Raw genomic sequence first — 26440 nt, 5'->3', positions numbered from 1 at the left:
CTATCCTTCTAGGTAATGATATTTAAGTATATAAGAGAAAATATTTGAAACAATGTTTCCTTATAGATAAAGATGGTTATTTTGGAATAGGCATTGTGGAATTTAGGTGAATTTTTTTGTTTCTTGATTTGTTTTTTTCAGTGAGTTTAATGCTCTATAATGAGCCTATCAATCTTCAAAAAAAAACAAAGCCATTAATCTAAACAAAAAACAAATGTTACCTAATTACAACTTGAACACATATTATTAATTATTTATGGCTTTTTGTCTCCCCAGTGAACCATATTTTAATTAGCACTTTACTCTGTTCCTCCACAGAGCCTAGTACAACACTGGACAAAGTAAGCATGACATAAGTATGCTGACTGATCATTAAATATTAGATCACTGGATTCTATCTATCTGTACAGGTAATATATTTCTAGATGTTCTAGTGCCTTTCGACCCAAAGCATATTCCTTAGACTAGCATCATGTGTAACATCTGGGAGCTTGTTTTAAGGACAGAATCTCCAGTTCCAACCCAGGCCTAATAAACCAGAATCTGCATTCTGACAAGATCCCCCAAGTGATCGGATTGTACATTAGAATTTGAAAAGTACATATTTCTAGGGCATTGTTTCTCTAAGTGTAGTCCATCATTTACCTATCAGAATTACCTGGGTTGCTTTAAAAAATGCAGATTCTTAGGCTCCACCCTATTCAAGTATCACTCAAGTTTAAAAAACAAAGCTAAAAAAACTGCAAGTAAAAAGTAGTAAAGAACAGGAACGGGGATATTAAACAGAGAGCAGTGAAAGACTCAGAGAACTGAAATAAATTTTAAAAGTGATAATGAGGAGAAGAGGAGATAATAAAAAGAGGAGTCACATATGAAGGAACAATAAAACTATGAAGAAATAAAGAAAGTAATTATATTGAGAGTGATGTGCATTTCTTTCTTTCTTTTTTTAAACTGACTGCTATTCCTGACAGGCAAACTAGCATGCCAAAGGTTTTAGAAAAAGACTGGAGAGGCCAGCGCGGTGGCTCACGCCTGTAATCCCAGCACTTAGGGAGGCCGAGGTGGGCGGATCACAAGGTTAGGAGTCCGAGACCATCCTGGCTAACGTGGTGAAACCCTATCTCTACTAAAAAGTAAAAAAAAAATTAGCTAGGTGTGGTGGCAGGCTCCTGTAGTCTCAGCTACTCGGGAGGCTGCAGCAGGGGAATCGCTTGAACCCAGGAGGCGGAGGTTGCAGTGAACTGAGATTGCGCCACTGCACTCCAGCCTGGGCAACAGGGCGAGACTCCATCTCAGAAAAAAAAAAAAAAAGAAAAGAAAAAAAGAAAAAGACTGGAGATACCCAATTTCTTAGTGTAACATATAAGCATAAGTCACATTTTTGAATATGTAGCTACCAACTAAAGCATGCCTTCTTAAGTGTTCCTAATATCATACAGAGTTTTAAATGTGTACATACACTTTTAGAGACATTTCCATATGCTTGGCTCGTGCAATTGCTTCATCTCTCTCCTCAATGGCTAATTGCAGTCTAGACATAACAGCTTCATCACGTTCCTTCTGCGCAAAATACACTTCTTCAACCAGAGCTACCAAAATATATAAAGCACACAATCAATCATAGAAAATAAAGGAGAAATGTATACCTTTAGCAAAAATAAAAGCCATAAGTAATTATTATTGTAAGGACTACTCATTAAACTGAATTAATATCAATTAATCAATTCAGAAAATATTATTTTTAATAATAGGTACTGCAAAACTGGGATACCACTTCATACGCCTAAAAAATTTAAAGCAAAAATTTAAAGGTCTGATAATAGCAAATGTTGTAAGCCTGTGAAATAAAGAAAACTCTCATACATATTGCAGATAGGCAGATATATTTCTACAACCATCTGAAGAGCAATTTGGCAATGTTTATTGAAGTTGAAGACAGGCCTAGGCTAGCAAATCCCCTCTTTGGTATGTAGCCTAGAGAAATTCATGCACATATGTAAATGTAAACATGTATAAAAATACTTACTGTAGCATTGCTTATAATAGCAAAAGCTTAGACATAACCCAAATGTCCATCAATATTAACTGGAATAAATAAATTACATTCAGAATGGAATACTACCCAGCATTGAAAATGACTTGACTATGGACAAATGGACAAATCTCAAAAACAAAACGCTGACAAAAATAGCAAGTTTCAAAGCAAAACAACTCTACTAACTATTTATAAACAGACACAATTAGTAAAAATAATACACTGAGCAGGCCAGGCGCGGTGGCTCACGCCTATAATCCCAGCATTTTGGGAGGCCGAGGCAGGTGGATCACCAGGTCAGGAGATCGAGACCATCCCAGCTAACATGGTGAAACCCCGTCTCTACTAAAAATACAAAAAATTAGCCAGGCATGGTGGCAGGTGCCTGTAGTCCCAGCTACTCCGGAGGCTGAGGCAGGAGACTGGCATGAACCCAGGAGGCGGAGGTTGCAATGAGCCAAGATTGCGCCACTGCACTCCAGCCTGGGCGACAAAGCGAGACTCCGTCTCAAAAAAAAAAATAAATACATACATACATAAATATATAAATAAATAAATACACAAATAAAAATAATAATAATACAATGATCATGGAAAGGATAAACAGAAAACTCAAAATAGTAATTATCTCAGTGGCAAGGTGGAAGGGGAGGAAAGAAAATGGGTAAGGGAAGAATAAAATAGGACAATGCTGTGCTGTTATAGTAGTACACATCTGCACAGAGCAGGGGGCACTGTTGATACAGATTTTAATACAAATGGCATCATCTAGATTTTTGCAGCACTATATCAGGAGCTTTAATGTTATCTAAAATTATCATTTCTTAAGCATAATTTTATTGTTTGTATGTTTGAAATCTTACATCATTTTTAAAACATTACTGCAATGTGGGCTGGGCACAGTGGCTCATGCCTGTAATCCCAGCACTTTGGGAGGCCAAAGTGCTACAGAATATCCTTCCAGTAAGGGCAATAATAACAGCTTGGAGAAACCAACATGGTGTATCTTGCATAGTATGGAAAACAGTATGGTATGTGGAAAAATATGAGTTTTAACTGTGATTTAAGGTACTAAAGGTTAGCAAGTTTGTTTTTGTTAATTTCTTAAATTATTTTAGTTGAAGTTCAGGTATATAAAATGGGTAAAATACCACTATTCATGATGTTATGAAAAATTAAATTAGAAAATATATGAAAGCTCTTGGCCAAATAAATAAACAGTGGATCATCAACAAATGTTAGTTCCATTCTACCACTACAGTAACCATACTCAAACCACAGACTCACAATGTGACTTAACTCCTAGACATATTAATAATGTGGTTTTGATTACTTTGTACTTACTTACATATTAAAAATCTAAGTCAAAATTCCCCAATTTTTAGCCTTTTTCATTGGCAGGCAAAAATTATGTAAGAGACTGAAAGAAAAATTATTCAGAATCTATTCTATATTGTATGCTGCATACCACAATTATATTAATAATAGTTTATCAAAAATATTGGCTGGGTGCAGTGGCTCTTTCAAAACAGCATGAGGCGCCAGGCGTGGTGGCTCACACCTGTAATCCTAGCACTTTGGGAGGCTGAGGCACGTGGATCACCTGAGGTCAGGAGTTCGAGACCAGCTTGGCCAACATGGCAAAACCCCATCTCTATTAAAAATACAAAAAATTAGCTGGGTGAGGTGGCGGGCGCCTGTGATCTCAGCTACTCAGGAGGCTGAGGCAGGAAAATCGCTTGAACCCAGGAGGCGGAGGTTGCAGTGAGTCGAGATTTTGCTATTGCACTCCAACCCGGGCAACAGAATGAGACTCTCAAACACACAAACAAACAACAACAACAAAAACAAAAAAACAGCGTGAGGAATTGATACAGTAGTCCCGTCTTATCTGTAGTTCCTTTTTCCACAGTTTCAGTTATTCATAGTCTGAAAATATTGTGAAACATTTCAGAAATAAACAGTTCATAAGTTTTAAATTACATATTGTTTTGAGTAGTGTAATGAAATTTTATGCCATTTTGCCTGGGGTGTGAACTGACTGGCTAATTAGATCCATGCTGAATACTCTACCACCACTTTTCCACTACTTACAATTAAGAAATACAATGACTACCTTTTTTTTTTTTTTTTGAGACAGGGTCTTGCTCTGTCATCCACACTGAGTGCAGTGGCACAATTACACCTTACTGCAGCCTCTACCTCCCAGGCTGCAGCTGGGTTTCACCAAGTTAGCCAGGCTGGTCTCAAATTTCTGGGCTCAAGTGATTCTCCCGCCTCGGCCTACCAAATTTTTATATTTTTGTAGAGACAAGGTCTCACTATGTTGGCCAGGCTGGTCTCGAACTCCTGGGCTCAAGTGATTCTCCCACCTTGACCTACCAAAATGCTGGGATTATAGGTGTGAGCTACCATGCTGGGCCTAATAACTATCTTGATTAACTGTATATTAATCTGTAACAATCCTTGGGCAGGGATCCAATGTGGTGGTGCATGCCTGCAATCCTAGCTACACAGGTGGCTGAGGCAGGAAATCACTTGAACCCAGGAGGTGGAGGTTGCAGTGAGCCGAGAGCACGCCATTGCACTCCAGCCTGGGCAATGACAGCGAAACTCCATCTCAAATAATAATAATAATATTACTGCAATGTTAGACAAAGAGGGCCTCAAATACCTGAATCGCTGAACCAAATTTTATTTATACTGTCAAACTACAAAATAAACTTCAGAAAAATTTTGAAATGCTCTTTTAGTTTGTAAGTGTTACATACAGAGGGCTTCTTTGGTCCTGTGTGATCAAGAGAAAACACTTTTTTTTTTTTAATGCTACTTCAAATCCAAAGATGTATATGTGCATTTAAAGGACATTACCATTTATGTATTCTAAGGTTAAAATTTAAATGCCAGAAAACACACATGCACAAACACAGAAAAACTGGTTATAGAATTTATAAATGATAAGAATGTTTTTCAAATTAAGGTATTACTCTAAAGATTCAATGCAATCCCTATCAAAATTCTACTGTAATTCTTCACAGAAATAGGAACAGAAATAGAAATAGAAAAAACAATCTAAAATTCATACGGAATCACAAAAGACCCTAAACAGCCAAAGCAATTTTAAGCAACTACCATTTAAAATATATCACAAAGCCAGAGTAATCAAAAGAGCATGATGGCTAGGTGCAGTGGCTCATGCCTGTAATCCCAGCACTTTGGGAGGCCGAGGCGGGTGGATCACCTGAGGTCAAGAGTTTGAGACCAGCCTGGTCAACATGGTGAAACCCTGTATCTACCAAAAATACAAAAATTAGCTGGGCATAGTGGTGTGTGCCAGTAATCTCAGCTACTCAGGAGGCTGAGGCAGGAGAATCACTTGAACCTGGGAGGCAGAGGTTGCAGTGAGCTGAGATTGTGCCACTGTACTCCAGCCTGGGCAACAGAGCAAGACTCTTCTCAAAAAAACCAAACCAAACAAAACAACAAAAAAACAGCATGGTATTGTCATAAAAACAGACACACTGACCAGTGGAACAGGATAGAGCACCCAGAAATAAACCCACACAATTATGGTCAACTGATTTTCAACAAAGGTGCCAAGAACACACAATGGAGAAAGTATAATCTCTTCAATAAATGGTGCTGGGAAAATTAGACATCCACATGCAGAATAAAAATAGTCATCATCTCTCATCCCTTATTCAAGAATCAGTTTAAAATGCACTAAAGACTACAATATAAAACTTGAAACTATAAAACTACTAGAAGAAAAAACAGGGGGAAAGTTCCATGACATTGGTTTAAACAGAGACTTCTTGAATATGACCCCAAACGCACAGGCAATGAAAAATAAAAAAAGACTAATAGGATTACATCAAACTAAAAAGCTTCTACACAGTTAAGAAAACAATAATAAGAGACAATCTATAGTGTAGGAGAAAATATCTGCAAATGACACATTAATTAAAAGAATAATACCAAAAATATACAAGGAACTCGAACTATTCAATAACAATTAGACATGGTGAAACCCTGTCTCTACTAAAAATACAAAAATTAGCCAGGCCTGGTGGTATGCGCCTGTAATCCCAGCTATTTGGGAGGCTGAGGCATGAGAATCGCTTGAACCCGGGAGGTGGAGGTTGCAGTGAGCCAAGATCGTGCCACTGCACTCCAGCCTGGGCGACAGAGTGAGGCTCAGTCTCAAAACTAAATAAAATAAAATAAATAAAAATGAGCAAAGAACCTAACAAATATTTCTCAAAAAAAGACACACAAATGGCTAACAGTGATATAAAGAAAGCTTAACATCTCTAATAGCCAAAGAAAGGAAAACTAAAATCACAATGAACTATCACCTCACCCCTGTTAGATTGGCTATTATCAAAAACACGAAAGATAACAAGCGTTGGTGTGGATGTGGAGAAAAGCAAACCATTACACTATGTTGGTGGTATTCTAAATTACTACAGCCATTTTGGAAAACAGTATGAAGTTCCACAAAAAACTAAAAGTAGAGTTACCATGTGATCCAGCAGTTCCACTTCAGGTATGTATCCAAAGGAGTTGAAAGAAGTACGTTAAAGAGATGCCTACACTACCATGTTCACTGCAGCATTACTCATGATAGCCAAGATATGGAAACAACTGATGTGCCAAACAATGGATAAATGAGTTTTTTTAATGTGGTACAATGGAATACAATACAGCCTTTAAAAGCTAGGATTCAGGTTTTTCAGCTGGAAAAGCTGAAAAAAAGAAGGGATATTCTGTCATTTGCAACAATGTGAATAGACCTAGAGGACATTATGCTAGGTGAAATAAGCCAAGCACAGAGAGACAAATACCTCATGATCTCACATATGTAGAATCTAAAAAGGTGGAACTCACATAAGTAGAGAGTAGAACGATAGCTACCAGAGGCTGGGGGTGAGGGTGGAGGAGGAAAGGAGAGATATTGGTCAAAAAATACAATTTTCAGTTAGACAGGAGGAATAGGTTCTGGTGATCTATTACACATCAAGGTGACTTATAATGAAGAGTAACGTATATTTCAAAAAGCTAAAATAATGGATTTTAAATGTCCTTATCACCAAGAAACAATAAGTATTTGAGGTGGTGAATACGTTAATGAGACTGATTTGATCATTTCACAATGTATGTACACGTACTGAAACATCAAATTGCACTTCATAAATCTGCAAATCATACATCAATTGAGGGAATAATATATACAATTATTATTTGTCAATTAAAAATAAAACAAAAAAAAACCCTCAAAACCAAAATTAAGCTATTTATTGCATGATAATTTTTAACATCTATTAGGTTAGATGTGAAATTTGTTAGTTATAAAAAACCCTCATTCTGGAATTCAGTACTTTTGAAGGATCAATATGAAACTCTCAAACATTTTTAGTAAAGAAAACTTAATTGTAAACACTGAGCTTTTCCAAGGTAGATGACTATTACAAAGTGCACTAGAAAATCAATATAGCATTTTAGTTGGAATTTGCTCATTAAACACCCACAGCTCTAATGCAAATTATGATGGAATGAATAAAGCAAATACGCATGCTTCTTTCCTTTTATTAAATGTAAAATCTACTGTTAATTGCATCTCGTATGTCATACAAACTTTTCTCCTTAACTATTAAATAGAAGCTTTAACAAAAGTCATTAGAGATTCTCTTTCTTTGACTTGAATAAATTTCAATATTTGTTCAGTAAAGGTTCACAGCAGTTAAATTACATTAACAAATATTATTAGCTACTATGTAAGCCAACCAAGTAAAATACTTATATTGTAGGTAAAACAAATCATTGGGTGTTTACAATAATATTTGGATATCTCCATTTTTAAACACGGTTATCAAATATCCTATAATTCTTAGTCAAATGAGAAAGATTCAGAGAGGATCACCCGTACCCCCCTCAACCAAATACTCAAATTTGTTTAGTAAGCTAATTGTTTTCTAATATGGGCAAGAGTAAATATGAAGAAGCTGAACCATACTAAGTATGAGTTTATTGAGTCAAGGCAGAGTACATATTTTCTTAGTAGACCCAAGTCTATTGACAAATCCATATTCCACACTTTTCAAACTACTTTTAAAATACAGTGCAAGTGAGACAGTACCTTGGAAAACATTCTAGTTTAAACATTGGCTCATGAGTCTCTAAATAACATAATTTGGACGATAGACATTTCGCAGGAAAAAGAATCCATCTGTTAACATCTTATGGTAGTTATGTAAATATAAAAGGCTAAATTAAAAAGGAAAAAGAAATCATTAGGATTTTAAACATATTAAATAATAATTCATATTGGAAAATTCTAAGCAATATAGACAATAATTTTGTAAAAGACCAGACTTTACTACATACGAAAGAATCTCAAATTCTATGAATATCTACCATTACAGTTTTACATGAGAAATAACCATGTGGAGAAGAATTATAATGATGTTAAATTGATTTCTTGCAAATATGAGAACAATTAACATTTATAAAACCACCACATACATATTCTAGAACTACAAACATTATATATTTTAATTTCCTTAGTAATTGTAATTTTTCCTTCTTTGCATAAACTGGCTATTGGAAATTTTAAAATAGATGGTAGATGCCCCACACCAGTAGAAAATTAACCAAAACCTACTCAAATTAGTTCGATGTTTCTGTTTTTGGCATAACAATGCTGAATTCAACTTATTACTCCAGAACTTCTTTCATAGACCGGACTATTTGTTTTTTTAAAACTGGACTTTGCAACATTTTATACAATTACTTTGTAAATAAATTTTTCTGATTAAACAGTAGTACAAGCTCATAAAAATTTAAAGGAGAAAAATATTTAGTATAGCTTTGTAACCCTGTAATTAAAATAAGCAGCATATGTCTCTATATTCTTCAGTATTCTTAAAAAATATAAAATAGCACATGAAATTTTATCATTTGGACATGCTATATGTGATTCAACTAAGATGCTCCTAATATTAGATTGTACACAGTTTCCAACTATTGGCTATATAAACAACACTGTAATGGATATCTTTGTATACATGTCTTTATGTATATACATACCTAATTACTTAAGAAAATTACTAGAAGTATGATGGCTAGATTAAAAGTCAGCTTTTAAAACTCTTAATATATACTGTCAAATTTTCCTCTGTAAAGTTGCTGTAAATTTATACACTCAGTATCAGTACAGAAAGTGTTCAAGATTAATTTGAAAATTATGCAAAATAGTATGTTTCAGTAGCAAGACAATGAATCAAAAGCATTTTTTAAAAAACCCTCGATTACTATACACATGTATTTACTACAGAAAACTCAAAGACTACATAAAAAATTTTCTGAAAATATGCTCTATGCTTACATTCAAAGATTTAATATATGTGATATTGGAGCTACATTTTCCAATGTGAAAGAGAAAAGTTTATCCCTGAAGCATTAAAATCAGTATTGATAATTGTATGTCTTTTGAAATATAACTTAAAAATTTTTATTTACTAAACAGACTATCAGCCTTAAATTTGATACCAATATGAAAATTCTTTGAAATATAACTGCTATCTATACATTTTCTAATCTCATTTCCCCTTTAGAATCATTAGACATGTGAAAAAGTCTTTAGATAACTTTCTGAAAAGTTTTATTTTTGTTATTTTTATGTTTTAAATACCTTAATTACATATATTTTCAAATGCTTGACATTATGCTAAAGTCCACTGTATGTTAAACCCAATAAAATATTTCCAGCTGTTGGCCATTCTTACGTATAATGGATCCTCCGTCTACTTCAATTTTATTGCTTTTCCAGAAAAAAAACAAACTTTTCTAGGAAGCAAGGTTACAAATTGGTCATATTCTTTCCTCAAGTATTATTTGACCTGGCACTCGTCAGAATTCATTCTGATTCATATCCATAGAATTCTGTAGCCAAAGATAGTAATATAATCAATAGTCTATCAATATTTCTACCTGCTGTGTTTCACAGACATGGGCCTTCACGTTCTTATCTGAAATTAGTGTTCATATTCTTGAAATCCTTTTTCTTTTCAAATTAAAAAAATAAATATAGATATAAATTTAATGTAGCATTACAATTTAATACTATTAAGGCATTCAAGTATTAGGTTAAAGGCTATCACATTTTATTGATGCCCATTATATACACAAAAATTAGATTCCAATGTGTATTATTTCTTAAAGATAAAAATTATGCCATTTTCTATTCTGGTAAAGAAAATTAACTATTGTTCCTCTTAATTAGATGGTCAACGTCATCTGAGATATGATACATAGTAACAGATAATCTTTTTACAAGAGAATAATGTAAACATTTTCTATAATATAATTTTTTCCCATTTTAATCCACTGGGGTGTCTTGATATACTTGCTATAATGGTAGATTACAAATCTATATTTTTACCCTTTACATTTTAAACTGAATAGAAAAACTTAAGTTGTTAAGTTTCAGGGTTCTGTGTACTGATCCTTTGAACAATCACAATTAAACTCCTCTTCTCCCTACCAAAAGAAAATAAACATTCTCTGTAATAAAAAATATACTGATAATATATTTTTTAATTTATAAAATATCAGTCTAAATTTGCATGCAGAGAAAGAAATCTATGTTTAAAGAGAAAAATCAAATGCTTGCATCATCAGTACAAGTAAGCTAAGCAAATTATGTAACCATTGAATTACATATTAAAATGCAGTTAGATCAGATGATAGAGAGAGAGAGAGAGAGAGACTTAAAAACACAAGACTTAGGAACTAAGGAGTTCTTTTGGCTAAAACCTAATATTGGCTTTATTTCAGTTTAATTGGAAGAGGATCTCAAATTCATCTTCTCCATGAGATATCAGGAACCTGGATTTCTCTTTGTACCAAAGGTTAATAAGAAATGTGTCTGCAAAAGTCAAACAGCATTAAATACCAAAAACTGATTATTATTCTACAGGAGTTGTTCTGTCATTCATAATCTCTCCATGCTCCAGCCTTCCACAGCTAATCTTTAATGGATGACATGCAAGAAAGAAAAATAACTAACATATAAAGCAGAGGCTCTAAAGTGAGCTTTTAAGAAATAGAAAAATAAGGCTTTTAAAGAAATACAAACATTTTAAGTATCACAAAATAACATATAAAACACTATTTAAATAAATACTTTTATGTAAAATTCAAGCATCATTTGCATACTATAAAAGCAATAGAATAGAATTTAATAGAATAACAAAAATTAAAGAGACAAAAAACACTAGATAATGCCCACTGGGACTGTTTAGGAAAAATGAAAGGTTTAATTGAACAAGCTATTTTTAAAAGGCATAAAAACACATAATCACTGGTATAAGAGCAAATTAATGGATGCAAATCAGGCCATAGCATACTATATCTCATTGTTAAACTCAATTTAACTAAAACAAATTTTAAAATGCTTGTGTTTTAATGACTTTTTTTAGCTGAGAAGAGATACATACTTAAAGAACAAAAATGCAATGTTTCTTCTCTGCTTCTCTAAAACATCCCCTAGTATTTGAAGGTCATTCATACAATTTTCAAATAATATTACCCACATGTATAATTTAATGAGCTAAAACTCAGTAAAAAGTCTTAAACAGCTACAATGAAGTAAATCATTAACACATAAGGAGTGAGATGGTCATTTCAGCTTTCCTAAGACTAAATAAGATCTATTTATTACACATTTTAACTTTTTTTTAGAGATTTTAAATTTTAAAAAAATATTTTCACACTTTTGAAATAAGGTTAATTCTAAAAATCTAGGAAAACTCAAAACTGAGGATCAAATTAAATAATAAATAAAAATTCTTTGTAAACTATTTTAACAAAAGAAAAAATCAATTTCTTGTGAAACAAAACCATATATAAATAACTATCCCATACTTATCTATATAATTAGTATGGGATAGTAATTTACATAACCACACAATTAGGAACACTTTGAGTATGTCCTCTAATAGATGAAGAAGTCTTGAGAAAACAAGATGGTTACATCATCATCCTATCATCATTATTATTTATTGAGTGCCTTCTATGGGTTAAGCACTTCATAAACATTATCTCACCGAAGCATCACAACCTATAGTAGATTTTAACTAATGCTTAGTGAGGCTGTCATTACACATGAGAAGTGTCAAAAAGATTAGAACAAAGGTCTGAATCCAAAGTCTGCGCATTTAACCACTACTTACAACATGTATGGTGTATTATGATTGAGAAGTAATACTGGGCAAAAAAAAATGCCTGAGATCCCAAATCTGTCTTATATGCTGATCTATATTCAGTGTCTAACACAGTGCCTAGAACATAATGAGTCCACAATAAATATTTGTTTGATTTGTAAAGAAGTAAGCATAGTTCCTCTGAAACATTTAAGTGCTTAATAAACAGTATCAAAGATGGTGACAATGACAATAATGATGGTGATGTGAGAAAGGAAAAGAAAGGTAAAGGAGTCAACCATCAGAGATTTTAACATGATAGGGGACACAGCTGAGTTTCAAACTATCATAAAATCACATTAGAATAACAGATTTGTGTTATGAAAAAACCAATGGGGAAACAAAGGAAAAAGACTTGAAGCTAAGTAACAGTCTACATGAACGTTTATCATAGGTACACATTGCATAAAAGCTCAAATCTTTTGCGTTTCATTTATTTTGAATTCACATTTGAGTAAAATGTATTAGTGATATTAAATATCTATATCTCAACTGCAATTTTATTAATAATCCAATACTTTGTTTCCTCTTTTGTTTGTCCATTTTTCAGTTTAGTGCCCTTTCAAAATCTATTAACAGTAGCCCATTAATTTTTAATTAAAAGCCAAACAGAATAAAATGTCTTTTCATAACTGCTGGAAATGATGACATCAAAGATTTAAGAATTTCATAAACATAAAAGCAATAAAATAATATTAATTTGAGACACAACTTACTGAGTACTAGTTATATACCATGTCCTTACATATATTAACACTAATCCTTAAAATAATGTGGTGAGTTGGTTAATATTCACATTTTACATGGGAGAAGATAAACCCAAAGAGGCTAAATAACGTGTCCAACGGTAGAGAATCAGTATCAAGTGTCCAAGCTGTAATTTGAACCTGGATCAATGTGACTCTAAGGATTTTGCTCTTCCCAATTGCTCCAAACTGCCTACAGAGAACTGGACATCTTTTGTTTTATGTGGTCTTGACTGTACCAGATTCTTATAAATTATACAACCACCTTGGAAGACAAGATGGACTAACGTATATATGATACATAATAAACATAAAGATATAAAAATAAATACAAGGAAAAGCTGAAAGACTAAAAAAATGACGTGGGTAAAAAATGGCAAAACTGGATCACAGCCATCATACGGTTTTCATAAAACCATACAGTCTTTATGTCTTAAATTTTAAGATTAGAGTGCAAGTAATTTCTAAAAAAAAAAATCACATCTTTTGAAAGCAATGTTTTTTTTTAACACTAAATCTATGCTCATTATAGAAAATCTGAAAAAGGCACAAACTGTTCACTGAAAAATCAATAGTTTCACTTAAAGACCACCAATATTTGCCTCTTACTTTATATAATATACATGTATATATATTTTTACTTTTATAAAACCATACTATAGTTTTTCCCCTATTTCTTTCCCTTAATAGTTATGAAGTTTTTATCATATCCCCAAATATTCCTAATTATTACAAGATGTCTCAAATTATAAATGTATCATAACTTATTTAATAATTCCCTTATGGTTAGACTGTTTTTAATTCTCTTGCTATTGCAACTAATATTATATGAATATCTTTAAATACAAATCTCTGTATTTTACATACTCTAAGAAAATGCCCACTATTTCCTTAGGGTACCTCATATTTTAATTAACATTTTATTTTTAAAATCTATAGACAGATTGTCTCCTATTTGCTGTTTCCAATGTTTAGTTCAGATGTTTTTATAAGTATTTCTTTTATTGTGAAATGTTTTGATCTTTTTAAACATATATATTCTGCTTAACTACATTATAATACTTACGTATGTGTGCGTGCTTATAACATATTTTGCCAAATACACCTTTTATGTCAAATTCAAAAATGAGCAGTCATAGAAACAAACATCCATGCATATGTGGATTATTTGTTCTTTCACATTACAAGAAAGAAAGAATTCATTAGATGTACTCATAGTCCTATACTGCTCTTTTTTCCATTAAGATACTGACAAGGTAGTTTTTGTTGTTCTATTTTGCTTTTTGACTGTACCTGCTATTCATCAGATAGAAAATAAGTTTATTTAAGACAAGTTTATTTAAGACCATACGTAAAATGGGAAAATATGAAAAGGTTCAAAAGTCCACCAAAGGGTCAGTTACCAAATTTTTTGTTGTTTTAAACGAATGAATTTCTTCAGCAATTCATATTTTTATTTTGACATAATAATTCTTTCTAATGTTATAGGCAAAATAATTTAAGTCTTTTCTTAAAATGAGATAGAAGTAAAATATTAAAGAGGAAAGATATACTTTGAAAATTTATATCTTAAAACAACTTTGGGAATTTTCATTTTGTGTCATTTTTATAAGCAAATGGTTGGACATATCTCTTTTAACTAGATTGCTTTGTTCCAGAGAAACTAAATAACACTGTTATTTTCATCAATTTAGAATGCTATAAATATTTTATTAAACATCTTTTAAATAACGGACATCTATTAATATTTCGTTATTAACGATAAATATAATTATAATAACAAAGTAATCAAATTATTTCCATGTTATGAATGCATGATTCAAACTGTTCAAATGGGAACACTTAAATATATACCAATAAATAAATATTTGAAGTATCTGCTTAACTACATTATAAAAAAAATTAAAGAGTAAACATTATTGCTTAATTAGGTTTCCCCTCCAAGAGACAAATGGGCTGGACAGACACATTAATTCATGATTTTCAATAGGTTATGAAAACCCAAATCTTCTTAAATTATTTCTGTAAGACACATGCAAAGTTAACATTATGCAAATGCGTCAAAACAAAATTCTTGTAATAGTATCCAAAACAAATTTCTTCTAATAGTATCCTAACAATTAGTATATTTATATATTTGATTATAAAAAGCCAAGAAATTGCCAAATTATTCTAAATTTATATTTCAAATACTTATTTTTAACAAACTATTAATTTTCATTAAAATATGTTACTGTCATATTTTCCCACACACAAAAATAAAAACATTATGGTAGTTTAACATTAACAGAAAAGCAACTATCTAGTATTCAGCTGGTGTATTTATTTATGGTCATCTTTGTTATATTTTCATAGCAATGTTTAGTTCTATTTTCCACAGTCATATTTTAAAGCAAGCTCTACTAGTTAATCATATTTCTGACCTAAAATAATTCTTTCAACTATGTAATCCCATTAAGTGACTTGTAAAGCATGATTATAACCTCAGACTAATCACAAAATTCAATTGTTTCTTAAAAGCATTCCAAATGATATAAAAATGTTAAAATCAGTGCTGTCTAAAATGGCTCTGAATGCTAATGTCTATTACTCTATGAAATTTCTCTTTCCTTAACATACTAAAACAATGTGAGAGATACATTCACAGTGGCATACACAGATGGAGTTCATAGACTATTGAGAATCATTTCATTGTATCTATAACATATCAGAAATACATTTAAAAATTTCTCCTTGCAAAGACCTGTGAGTAAAGATAGACTCCAGAATATATTTAAGGTAATCATTTATAATCTGAAAGTTTGGAAACCTTTCACTTTAATCTCAGGGAAAATATTATCTCTATTAGCATCTACATCATCAGATGAAAACTTATTAATTGCACAAAACAGATTTTTTAATCAAATGTAGATTTCCATTGGCAATGCATATGTGACTATCTTCATACAAAGGAGAAGTATTTCCTCTCTACGAGCTAAAACAATAAGTGGTATTTGAACTGCTGGTTGAAAGGTAGAGGCACTGGTAATCATTATTTCCCCTTGTTTGTTCAGCCCCTTCCAACAAAACAAACAACCTTTTTGTGATTGGATTGACATGGTGTTAACAATGCATTTAATGCCCAAATCAGTATGAATACAGGTAAAGCTCTCACTAATACCAGTACCAGGATGTTAAAGCCACCTATTTTCTAAGCAGCCAAAAAAAAAAAAAAAAAAAAAAAAAGGAGAGCTTCCCCTCCTTTGGCAAACAAGCCAGTATGCTAGTATTCACCAAGACACATCATATAATAACCTCGTGTGTGATTCTTCAGGCCATGTGTTAATACTCCTCTACTATACCTGCTGTCTTTTCAGCAATTTTAGCTTCTGTTTCTTTCTCTTGGAGTTCCAGCTTAAACTTTAGTTTTCTCTGTTCTTTATCTTCTTTAGCCAATTTCTGCTGAAGCTAAAGCACATTGAAAAAAATCATGGATTCTTATATGACAAATGTCTTGCAAAAATATAATTTATTTCAAAGTTTTTGATTTTTTCTTAATTCTTACATAATATTATATTTAACTTCCTAGATAGGTAACTCCAGAAAAAAATTAAAAATTTAAGTTATTTACAAAGTAATAATTACCTGTAGTTATATAGAAATTGTAAAAACATCCCAATATACACTTAATTTATGTGTATATATGCATGAATAGGCAAATTAAATTCAGAGGACCAACATTATTCTTAAAAATAACTACTGCAGTTCAGATGTGGTTGCTCACACCTGTAATCCCAGCATTTTGGGAGGCCAAGGTGGGCAGATCACCTGAGGTCAGGAGTTTGAGACCAGCCTGGCCAACATGATGAAACCCCGTCTCCACTAAAAATACAAAAAATTAGCCAGGTGTGGTGGCGGGCACCTGTGATCCCAGCTACTCGGGAGGCTGAGGCAGGAGAATCGCTTGAACCCAGGAGGCGGAGGTTGCAGTGGGCTGAGATCGCGCCATTGCACTCCAGCCTGGGCAACAAGAGTGAAACTCCATCTCAAAAATAATAATAATAAAAATGACTACTGCAAAAGCAGTTTCATTCATCCTTTTTTCTTAATGCAAAATATTTGGAAGCGATTTGCCTAATAAAATAATACATAGCACTGCTTTACAGTTTATCTTAGTAAATCCAATATTCTGAAACAAAATTAAGACAATAATCTTAGTATCTGATACATATCTCCCTTTGAGAATACTACCCCATCATATTCCATTTAAATTGGCACTGACACCTGACTCATAATTGGCATGTAATAAATAACTGCTAAATGAAAGTACAGAAAACATCTCATACAGAATCCCTCCACATGTTTTTTTAATTCCTCCCTAGGTTTTTGTCATTTTAGTTGTTTTCCTCCAAACATGATCAACATTCCTAACATCATGCTTCAGTTTGATTAGGTCACACAACTAGAATATTAAAATCAGACAAGTATGTAGAGGTTAAAAAAAAGAAGAAGACACAGAAAATGTATATTACTTAATAAAATAATGATCACATGACTATAACTAGAATAAGAGTCAGAACAGAAGATAAAACATAACGTGACAAATTGGACTGGACAAAATGCAGCAGTATAAGATTAACACAAGGTAAATGACAATATTCTCAAGCCTTGCTACTGAAATGTTTAATTACATATATCATTGAGGTCAAAAATAGGGCACCGATACTAATAAAGAAAAAAAATTAAGATAGTAACATGAAACCAGTGCATTCTATCTCTCATTCTCTATAATGCTGAAGTAGAGTTTTACTAAAACTTGAATGAATCTTTTTTTTTTTAAAGATACGTATACAAGGAACCAGGGGCTTATGAAAAAGGAAGTGCTAGTTTGGACCAGTAAGGTAGGAAACCAAAAAAATGTTTTCATTTTCAACCCCTTAACTCAACCATACCCTGATGGCAAGGTATGGCAAAAACATAAAGCTACTGTTAAATGATTAAAGTGCAAAATAAAACTGAATTATGATGGGCAACAAAGGAAATTTAGAAGATCAACCATACTATACAAAAACCATACTACACAATTATCAGAGTTTCCATATTATACCTTTTTATTGCTTGTTCTGAGAATATCCAATTCTTTTAGAAGAAATGCTATTGTCTTCTCTTTATCTGAGTCTGAAGTAACTTGACAAGGAGTCATACATTCATAATGCATATCATTATGTCTGTGTTCCATAATGCTGTAATAAAGAAGCTGATTAACATTCCAGAGTAAGATAAACTAATTTTTTGACATTTTGTATGCTACTCGAGAACAGTATCAACTTGTAAGCAAACAGCATAAAGGAAGAGAAAGGAAAAGAGATGCGCTGTTTTTTTGAAGGCCTTATATTAAATTTGTAAGCATAGGTAAATTTTGGAGTCACTAAGAAGAAATTTAGTGATGGCTGGGACAGTCAGTGCAGCTCTATTTACCATGTGTGTCTCCTGCTGTAATTGTACTAGATATCTCATAATCTGACTGTAGCTCAATCTCTACTATTTACTTTACCCATGTGGTTATAAAATGTTCCCTACTTCATCCTTCTGTGCTTCTACTCAACAGGTACTCCAACCTACACCTTAGTAAGAATCTGAAAAAGGGATGGGAACATATCAATACATCTATTTCATTATATGTTACTATCTATTAACATACCTACTGACTAATTTGAAAGTAAGCAGAATAAAAGTTCCTATGCAAAAATCTTTTAAAAATAGTATGCTGTAAAATATTATTTTGTCTAGACTGAAAATATATTAGTCACTGAAACTTCTTTTTAAATCTAATAATATTTTTCTAGCACATGACTAATTATCAAAGTTCCTTAATCTCATGGGTAAAAGTATCAGGTATCACAAATTCAAATCCTTTCAAGAGCTAGGTAGGCAAGGTGACTGGGTAAAAGCTGAAAATGTAAAATAATAAGGAAGGCAAATGGTAGGGCACAAGGCCCTTTTAAAAGCATTCAAATTCATTTAAATCAAAAATAGCGCTAACCCAAACCAAAATGCATGTTTGGGCTTACTTTGTCCTGGAGCTGCCAGTTTTTTACTTTCATGAATGATATCTCATGTATATCAATTTAACATTATTTCCAAATACATAAAGGTCAAGGAAAATAATATTGAATAAAATAGAATTAAACCTCACTGTCTTTCTTCAGATGCACTTTGTGCTTTTTCATTTAGTTAACTAGACATATTATATCCATACCACGGAAACAGCAGAAAACCCTGGTAGATGCGCCAAATTCTAATAAGTTTAGAATTAGCCAACACCAAAAAGAAAGAAGGAAAGAGGAAGAAAGGGAAGAAGGGAGGAAGGAAGAAAAAGTTCTTCCAATTCTAACTTTCTCTCTTTTTTTTTTCCTTGAGACAATCTCACTCTGTCGCCCAGGCTGGAGTATAGTGGCACAATCTCAGCTCACTGCAACCTCTGCCTCCCAGGTTCAAGTGATTCTCATGACTCAACCTCCTGAGTAGCTGGGATTACAGGCACGTGCCACCACACCTGGCTGATTTTTGTATTTTTAGTAGAGACAAGGTTTCACCATGTTGGCCAGGCTGGTCTCGAACTCCTGACCTCAAATGATCCACCCGCCTCGTCCTCCCAAAGTGCTGAGATTACAGGCATGAGCCACCATGCCCGGCCCGAATTCTTTCTGAATCTAAGGCTGTGAGCACTTACTTGTATTTTTCAGTACTGCAGTAAACAGACTCATCATCTGGATAAGAACTGATGATCTGAAAATTCGTTGATCTCTGCCCTGGCCATTCTGTGGTCTCACATGTTATTTCATTAACTAATTCAGTGGATTTCCGATGCATACTTTTCTCAGAATTCATAGTCAGTTGCTCATCTGGCTGCGTACTTTTATTTATTTCTGTAGTTTCTTGTTCAAGATAACTGTGGGTTATGTCTGTATTTAAACAAATAAGTAACACATGACATATTAAACACCATAACTACATATTAAATCATTCAGTCAAATAAATATTTTTGGAAACACTCTTATAGCTTTAAACATAGTTTCTAGTCTTACTCCTACTGTAATCAGATAAGCATGGACAGTGGGTTTTTGCCATCAAGATTTCCACAGTCAATAGATATTTAGGATAGTAGTTCACGATTTGGCTGCATGTTTGAATAACCTAAGGAGATTTTTTTAAACCCTCAGAACTTCAGAAATTGTGGGTAAGACCTAGTCTATATTTCTGAAGATCCCCAAATGATTCCAGCATATGCTCAAGGCTGAGAACCACTGATATGGAGGTATTATTTTCTAGATTAATTTTTCTAGATTTCTGAAAATAGTATACAATAAGTTAATTATAGTGAAGTGATAATGTATGTGCAACTCTGGTATTACACTGCCTGGGTTAGAATTCCAGCTTTGCCAAGTGCATCACTTTGGGCTCAACCCATCTTGCCTCAGTTTCTTTTTTGTAAAATGGGTATGTAATATTGTTGTTGAGGACTAAATTAATGCATGCAAAAATACTTGGCCTAGTGTCTGACACATCAGTAAATATTAACCCTTATTTTTATAATCATCATATTAAGAGGGACACAATACAAGGAGAATTATTTCTAACCTCCATCTTATCCTATATGTATTATACATTAGAAAAGATACTTTGCAACGCCTATCTCACAAAAATTATCTTAAGCTACATCTAGTACATAATGGTTATTTCAAAGGGACAGTGTGTATTTAATGACAAAGTAAAGTTTTGGGGAGAAAATGACACACAAATACATACACAAAGCAAACTGGTTCACTAGTAAATCAGCTCAACAGGCACCAATACTGATTGCAACTAGTATTTTACTATTTAGAGCAGAAATATTTCTTGAACTTTAAAAGGCAGATGAACCTCCCCTGATTTTTGGTAGTGCCTTCTTTAACCTGCCAAACTTAAAATCCCTGGAGGCAGAAGAGTCGTTTTATTTTATTTTATTTTTTAGATGGGGTCTTTCTCTTTTGCCCAGGCTAGAATGTGGTGGTGCGATCATGGCCCACTGTAGCCTTGACCTCCTGAGCTCAAGCAATCCTCTTGCCTTGGTCTTCCAAATGGCTGGGACTAGAGGAGCGTGCCACTGTGCCTGGCTAATTTTTGTGTTTTGTAAAGATGGGGGTCTTGCTATGTTGCTCAGGCTGAGAGTTGTTTTAGAATTTTTTTTAAAAAAGGGGGGCGCTTATAAATAAAATCTCTCTCATAAAAATATTCATTTTTTAAGAAAAAATTATTTGCTTGTATATATGCTGAAATTAGGTATAGTCAATGATGAACTCCAGATCTTGGACATTATTCTTACTGGTAGCTGGAAGTTAGATCAGTATCATTTGTTTTTGGTAAATTACTTTCATATCACTCTGAAGAAATGAATTAGAAGAGACAATGTGCTATCATAATTACACACTGTAAGACAGCTGTGAAATTTCAACATTATATTGTTTTAATCTACATTTGACAGTTTTAGGAACAGATACATCTGAAGATTACTTGTTCATTCTTGACATCTCAAAATTCTTACTTGGTTTGCATTAGATGGTCACCATGCTACTTTTCTGTAATAGGCCGGCATTAGCATAATGAAACTCTCAAAATCTGAATGAGAAAAGTTTATAAAAGGGCACTAAGGAAAGCCTCTATATCATTAACAGACCATGCTTTCTAACACTAACATAACATTGTAAGTAACTCAAATGAAAAGCAATCAGAAATAGTTACTGAAAGCATTATCAAAATAACAAAAATTGCCCCTAGGGACATATTTTTTAAAAACTCTTAGGCCCCACATTCTTCTTCAGTTTATGAAGTGCCATGTTTCTTCAAAAGGAAGAAGGATGATCCATGGACCACTGCCAACTATAAAAGCCCCCAGGTCCCCATGACAGCCCCACAACTGCTTCAGACTCTTAAGTCCCAACTCTTTTTGGCCTGTTTGAGACCAAATTTACCATTATCTACAACTTGTCCCAAGTTTTGTTTTTTTTTTCCTTTGAGACAGAGTCTTGCTCTGTCACTCAGGCTGGAGTGCAGTGGCGCAATCTTGGCTCACCGAAACCTCCGCCTTCCGGGTTCAAGCGATTCTCCTGCCTCAGACTCCCGATTAGCTGGAATTACAGATGTGCACCACCACACCCAGCTAATTTTTGTATTTTTAGTAGAGACAGGGTTTCACCATGTTGGCAAGGCTGGTCTTGAACTCCTGACCTCATGAACTGCCCGCCTCGGCCTCCCAAAGTGTTGATATTACAGGCGTGAGCCACCGCGCCCAGCCTTGTCCCAAGTTTTAACCACCATATTTCGAGGTGGTTTCCTTTCAGTTTTTTATTCCTTATCTCCTGGTGTTTAGTTGGCCTTTTCCCTGCTATTTAAACTTGCTATTTGTTTACTAGTTTAATAGTTCTCTTTCTTTGGCTTTAACCTAATGTGAAATGTTGTGATCCCCTGAACTCTTGATAAATTACCACTATTTAACTTGTGACCACACTATCTTCTTCAATCTTAGAGGAGATGTGGAAGCTTCCCAATAAGAGCTTCCTAATAAGAAGAGTCTGTGTTGATCCCTCCTGGGTCTTAGTAATTATAACCCCTTGAAGTTTTATTACAATAAATCCATGAATTTCTGACACACTCTAGACTTCCATTCTAAAATTTAATTATAAATGTTTAGTATTTTTAAAGAACCCATACTGTGTGACTTGGCTCTATTTCTGGATATTTCTCATTTTGTTCAGTAGTAAAAGCTTTTAGATTTCTATTTCAAAAGGCCCATCAGAAATTTGGAGCCTGCTCTGCAAATCAGACTATCCACACTCTTCTACTAAAAATTTACTAAAATTTTTTTTAAGTCAGGATCTTGCAGTGTTGCCCAGGCTGGCCTCAAACTCCTGGATTTAAGCAATCCTCCCACCTCAGACTCGCAGTCTGAGAATTTAATTTTACTTTAGAATATACAAGGCTGATTTATAAAAATTTTCCTACCTGTCTTGTTTTTTTGACCAACTATTTTGGCAAGTATGATTCCAGCAAATCAATGTTAAATCCTCTGAAGGCTCTCCATGCTCTCCTCTCTGCCAGCCTGCATTACACTACATTAGTATTCAAACATTTGTATAAAAAGGTTGACTCCTCTAATTTATTTATTCATTAATTTACTGATCGCTCACTGAAAACTTACAGTGTGATATGTCTTGTGGTAGTTACTGGGAAAACAAAGATGAATAAGAAACAAACACCCCACTCAAAGACTCTCTAGTACAGTGAGGATGGCAAACTCATCTAATGATCTGAATACAGTATAATAAGGACTATGCTTGGGCTATGGAGGTCAAATACATACAATATGCTAGACATACTAATGCTCACCTGGAAGACTCTAGGAAGACTTCACAAAGGCATTTGCTCCAAAAAAGGTCAAGTAGGGATATGCAAAGTAGCAAACTGCCAAAGGATAGCCAGAGTTAGATGAAATAAAAAGTTAATAGACTATAAAAATAAGAAGAGAATAGGAAGAATAGGAATAGATATAGAGGAGAAGAAATAAATTTAGGAAAAATGAAGACACATTTCTTGTATTGAAATGACAAGATGTTATAGTCAGGAATAAAATTTCTAAAATCAGTATTAAGGACAAAGCCAAGGTACGGCTCATCTGGAGATGAGTTGACGAAATAAATTAAAAGTGAACATACTTGGAGTGGAGAAAATCAAAAAGTCAAAGTGCTGAAAGTACCACCTTTGAAGGCATTGAAGTCATCCAGAAAAACGGCAGAAAATGGAGGGAAGAAATGAGAGCCAAACGTCAAAGATTTTGATGACTGCTGAAGCAAGTTAAATGAGAAAGTCGACAAAAACCAACATTAGATAATCCCTCATTTTTACCTTTTTATTTTGAAATAATTTGTCTCATAAGAAAGTTGCAAAACAAAGAATTACTGTATGCCCTTTACCTAGACTCCCCAAATATTAACATTTTATCATGCTTGCTTTATTAACCATTCTTTCTATAAGTATCTACACAATTTTTTTTTTGAGAGGGTCTTGCTCCGTCACCCACGTTGGAGTACAGTAGCACAATCATGGCTCGCTGCAGCCTTGACCTCCCAGGCTTAAGCAATTTTCCGAACTCAGCCCCCCGAATAGTTGAGACTACAGCTGTGTGCTGTGTTGCCATGCTTCACTAATTTTTTTTTTCAGAGATGGGGTCTTGCCATGTTGCCCAGGCTGGTCTCAAACTCCTGGGCTCAAGCAATCCTCCTGCCTCTGCCTCCCAAAGTAGTGGGATTACAGGCATAAGCCACCATGCCTGACCTTACAATTTTTTTTTTTGAAACATTAGTGAGTAAGTAACAGGCATGATGCACTTTGGCTTTTCAAGACAAATTTTAAGATACTGCTCTATCATCTTGCATTTTGCCTAATTTTCTTTACCTTATTCATAGCCCAAATTTATTTCTGAATTAGTACCTTTTCCAACCAAGAGAAGATGAAAGCAGTAACTCTAAGTTCAGACTTCAGTTATTTTCCTAAACTCTCCAGCCCAGGAGAAGGATCTTTATGAGCAATAATGAGATGAAGCTACTAAGAGCTTTAGCTGAGCTTATTTGTATTGCCCCATCACTTTAAAAAGAACTGCATACAGAAATATAAACACAAGCCAATAAAATGCCATTAAAGTGAAGCTATTGGTCTGTTTTTCATATTAGTCAATTTAAAAGATAAGATAAATGTTAAATAGAAAGATACTCACTTTCGATTCAAACTCTTATCTCTAGGCAGATGAAAACTTAAACATAAAACCATCCTGTTGATTCCTCTATCTCTTTCATATGGTTTGAAACGGAAACTCTCTTTAGTAATCCACTTTAGTGTTTAATCAATGTCATTGCTAACTCTTCTAACATTATGACTAACTGAATTAATACTATTCAACTTCATTTATCCATATGGACTTAAAGAATAAACTGTCAATCTCTTCATCATTCAAAAGTTATGAAGTCTGACTTTATTTTCTCAGAGTTAAACAACAGGAAAAAATGTATGATTACTATCAATCTCTTTATTTGCTTTTCTGTGGGCACACTGTTTTATTTAGACATAAGAATTCGACCACTTCAAACCAAATATAATTCCCAACTATTGCATTTACTGTCTCATACCATCACTACCACATAAACTTATCCTGCTATCAACTGAAAAATGATATTATGGATTACTACTAGGTATTACCCTAAAATGCCACCTACTGCTATTGCTAGACAGTTTATTCATCTAGGCATAGAATCTTAGTACTTAATACATCTGCATAGACCAGCTTCATTATATGCTTTGAAGATCCTGTATCGCTCTAGCGACTTTTGTGCTGTTTCCAATGAACCATTTTCATGATCTAATGAATAATTGCTTGCTTCTGGAGGTGTCAGTATTGTTAACTGTCTCAATGCTAATGCTGTAGTTAAACCCTCAATTCCTTAGTCTGGAAAATTAACAGTATTATAATACCATTGCCTATTCTAGGAAAGAAAGCTTTGAGATTCCCTTTGAGTTCAATTCTTCAGACAATTAAACATTTTTTAATATATACTATACTCAGATTGATGCTACCCAATAAATCATGACTCATTGCCAAAAGTAACTATTATTTAATGACCACTATACAGAAGTAAGGCAGTGGCTAGAATCAAATAGGGATTCTGAGAGGCTGGGAAATTCTGTTCTGCCTGGCTTTGTAAATAGTTTGTGACAACTGGTATCTGTGTAAACAGATTTGATGGTCCCTTGGGGGGTCAATACTGTTTACAGAGCTGTTTCTTCAGAGTGGTTGAGCTAGAATTGTCTCTAGGGTTCCTACTGGGGTTACTCAGAATTGCAACATCCCAGCTACCTGGGAGCTCAGGGACAGGAAAGAGAAAGGGGGGATAGAAGTATTAGGGGCAAATACATTCAAATAAATGGATCGCCTGCCTCTTAAGATGAAGGTGCTACTTAGTGCATATATATCTAAAATGAACATAGTAAAGGCAGTTTGTTAATGTGCTCTCTGATACTTGATAACACAACTTCACTACTTCCGTAAATTCTGTCTTTTGGGGAGTGAGAAAAGAAGGTTACACCTTAGCATCTAATTTTATAAATATAAAAAGAACCAAATCGCATGCTTTAATGCTTCTTTCCTTCCTATATGATCCATCACCATATTATATAAAAACATCAAAATATAAGAGTTCCTTTTCCTATTAGAGTGCAAATTTGATGTGATGATGGAATTTCTATAGTAGTTCCACATTTTAAACAAAAGATGCCTTTTTTCAATGGGTAAAAACTTTTTTGTTAATGAACATTAGTTTTGAAAT

General features: G+C 33.5%; 1 protein-coding gene across 6 annotated transcripts in view; it reads right to left on the bottom strand.

Moving 5' to 3' along the window:
• The window catches only part of MIPOL1 (mirror-image polydactyly 1), a 372872-nt gene that overhangs the window by 281305 nt on the left and 65127 nt on the right, over positions 1-26440 (bottom strand). For all 6 annotated transcript variants that reach the window (XM_032180229.2, XM_058429762.1, XM_058429759.1 and 3 more), the window contains exons 4-7: positions 19762-19993; positions 18136-18271; positions 16391-16496; positions 1463-1592 (exon numbers count right to left, since the gene is read on the bottom strand). In XM_032180229.2, coding sequence (XP_032036120.1) covers positions 1463-1592; positions 16391-16496; positions 18136-18271; positions 19762-19993 — 604 coding nt within the window. The remainder of the gene's footprint in view (positions 1-1462; positions 1593-16390; positions 16497-18135; positions 18272-19761; positions 19994-26440) is intronic.

The sequence above is a fragment of the Hylobates moloch genome, unplaced genomic scaffold (assembly GCF_009828535.3).
Source record: "Hylobates moloch isolate HMO894 unplaced genomic scaffold, HMol_V3 SCAFFOLD_16, whole genome shotgun sequence".
Lineage (NCBI taxonomy): Eukaryota > Metazoa > Chordata > Mammalia > Primates > Hylobatidae > Hylobates > Hylobates moloch.
Note: the sequence above shows the minus strand (reverse complement) of the source record. Positions and strands in the feature narration are given on the sequence as shown.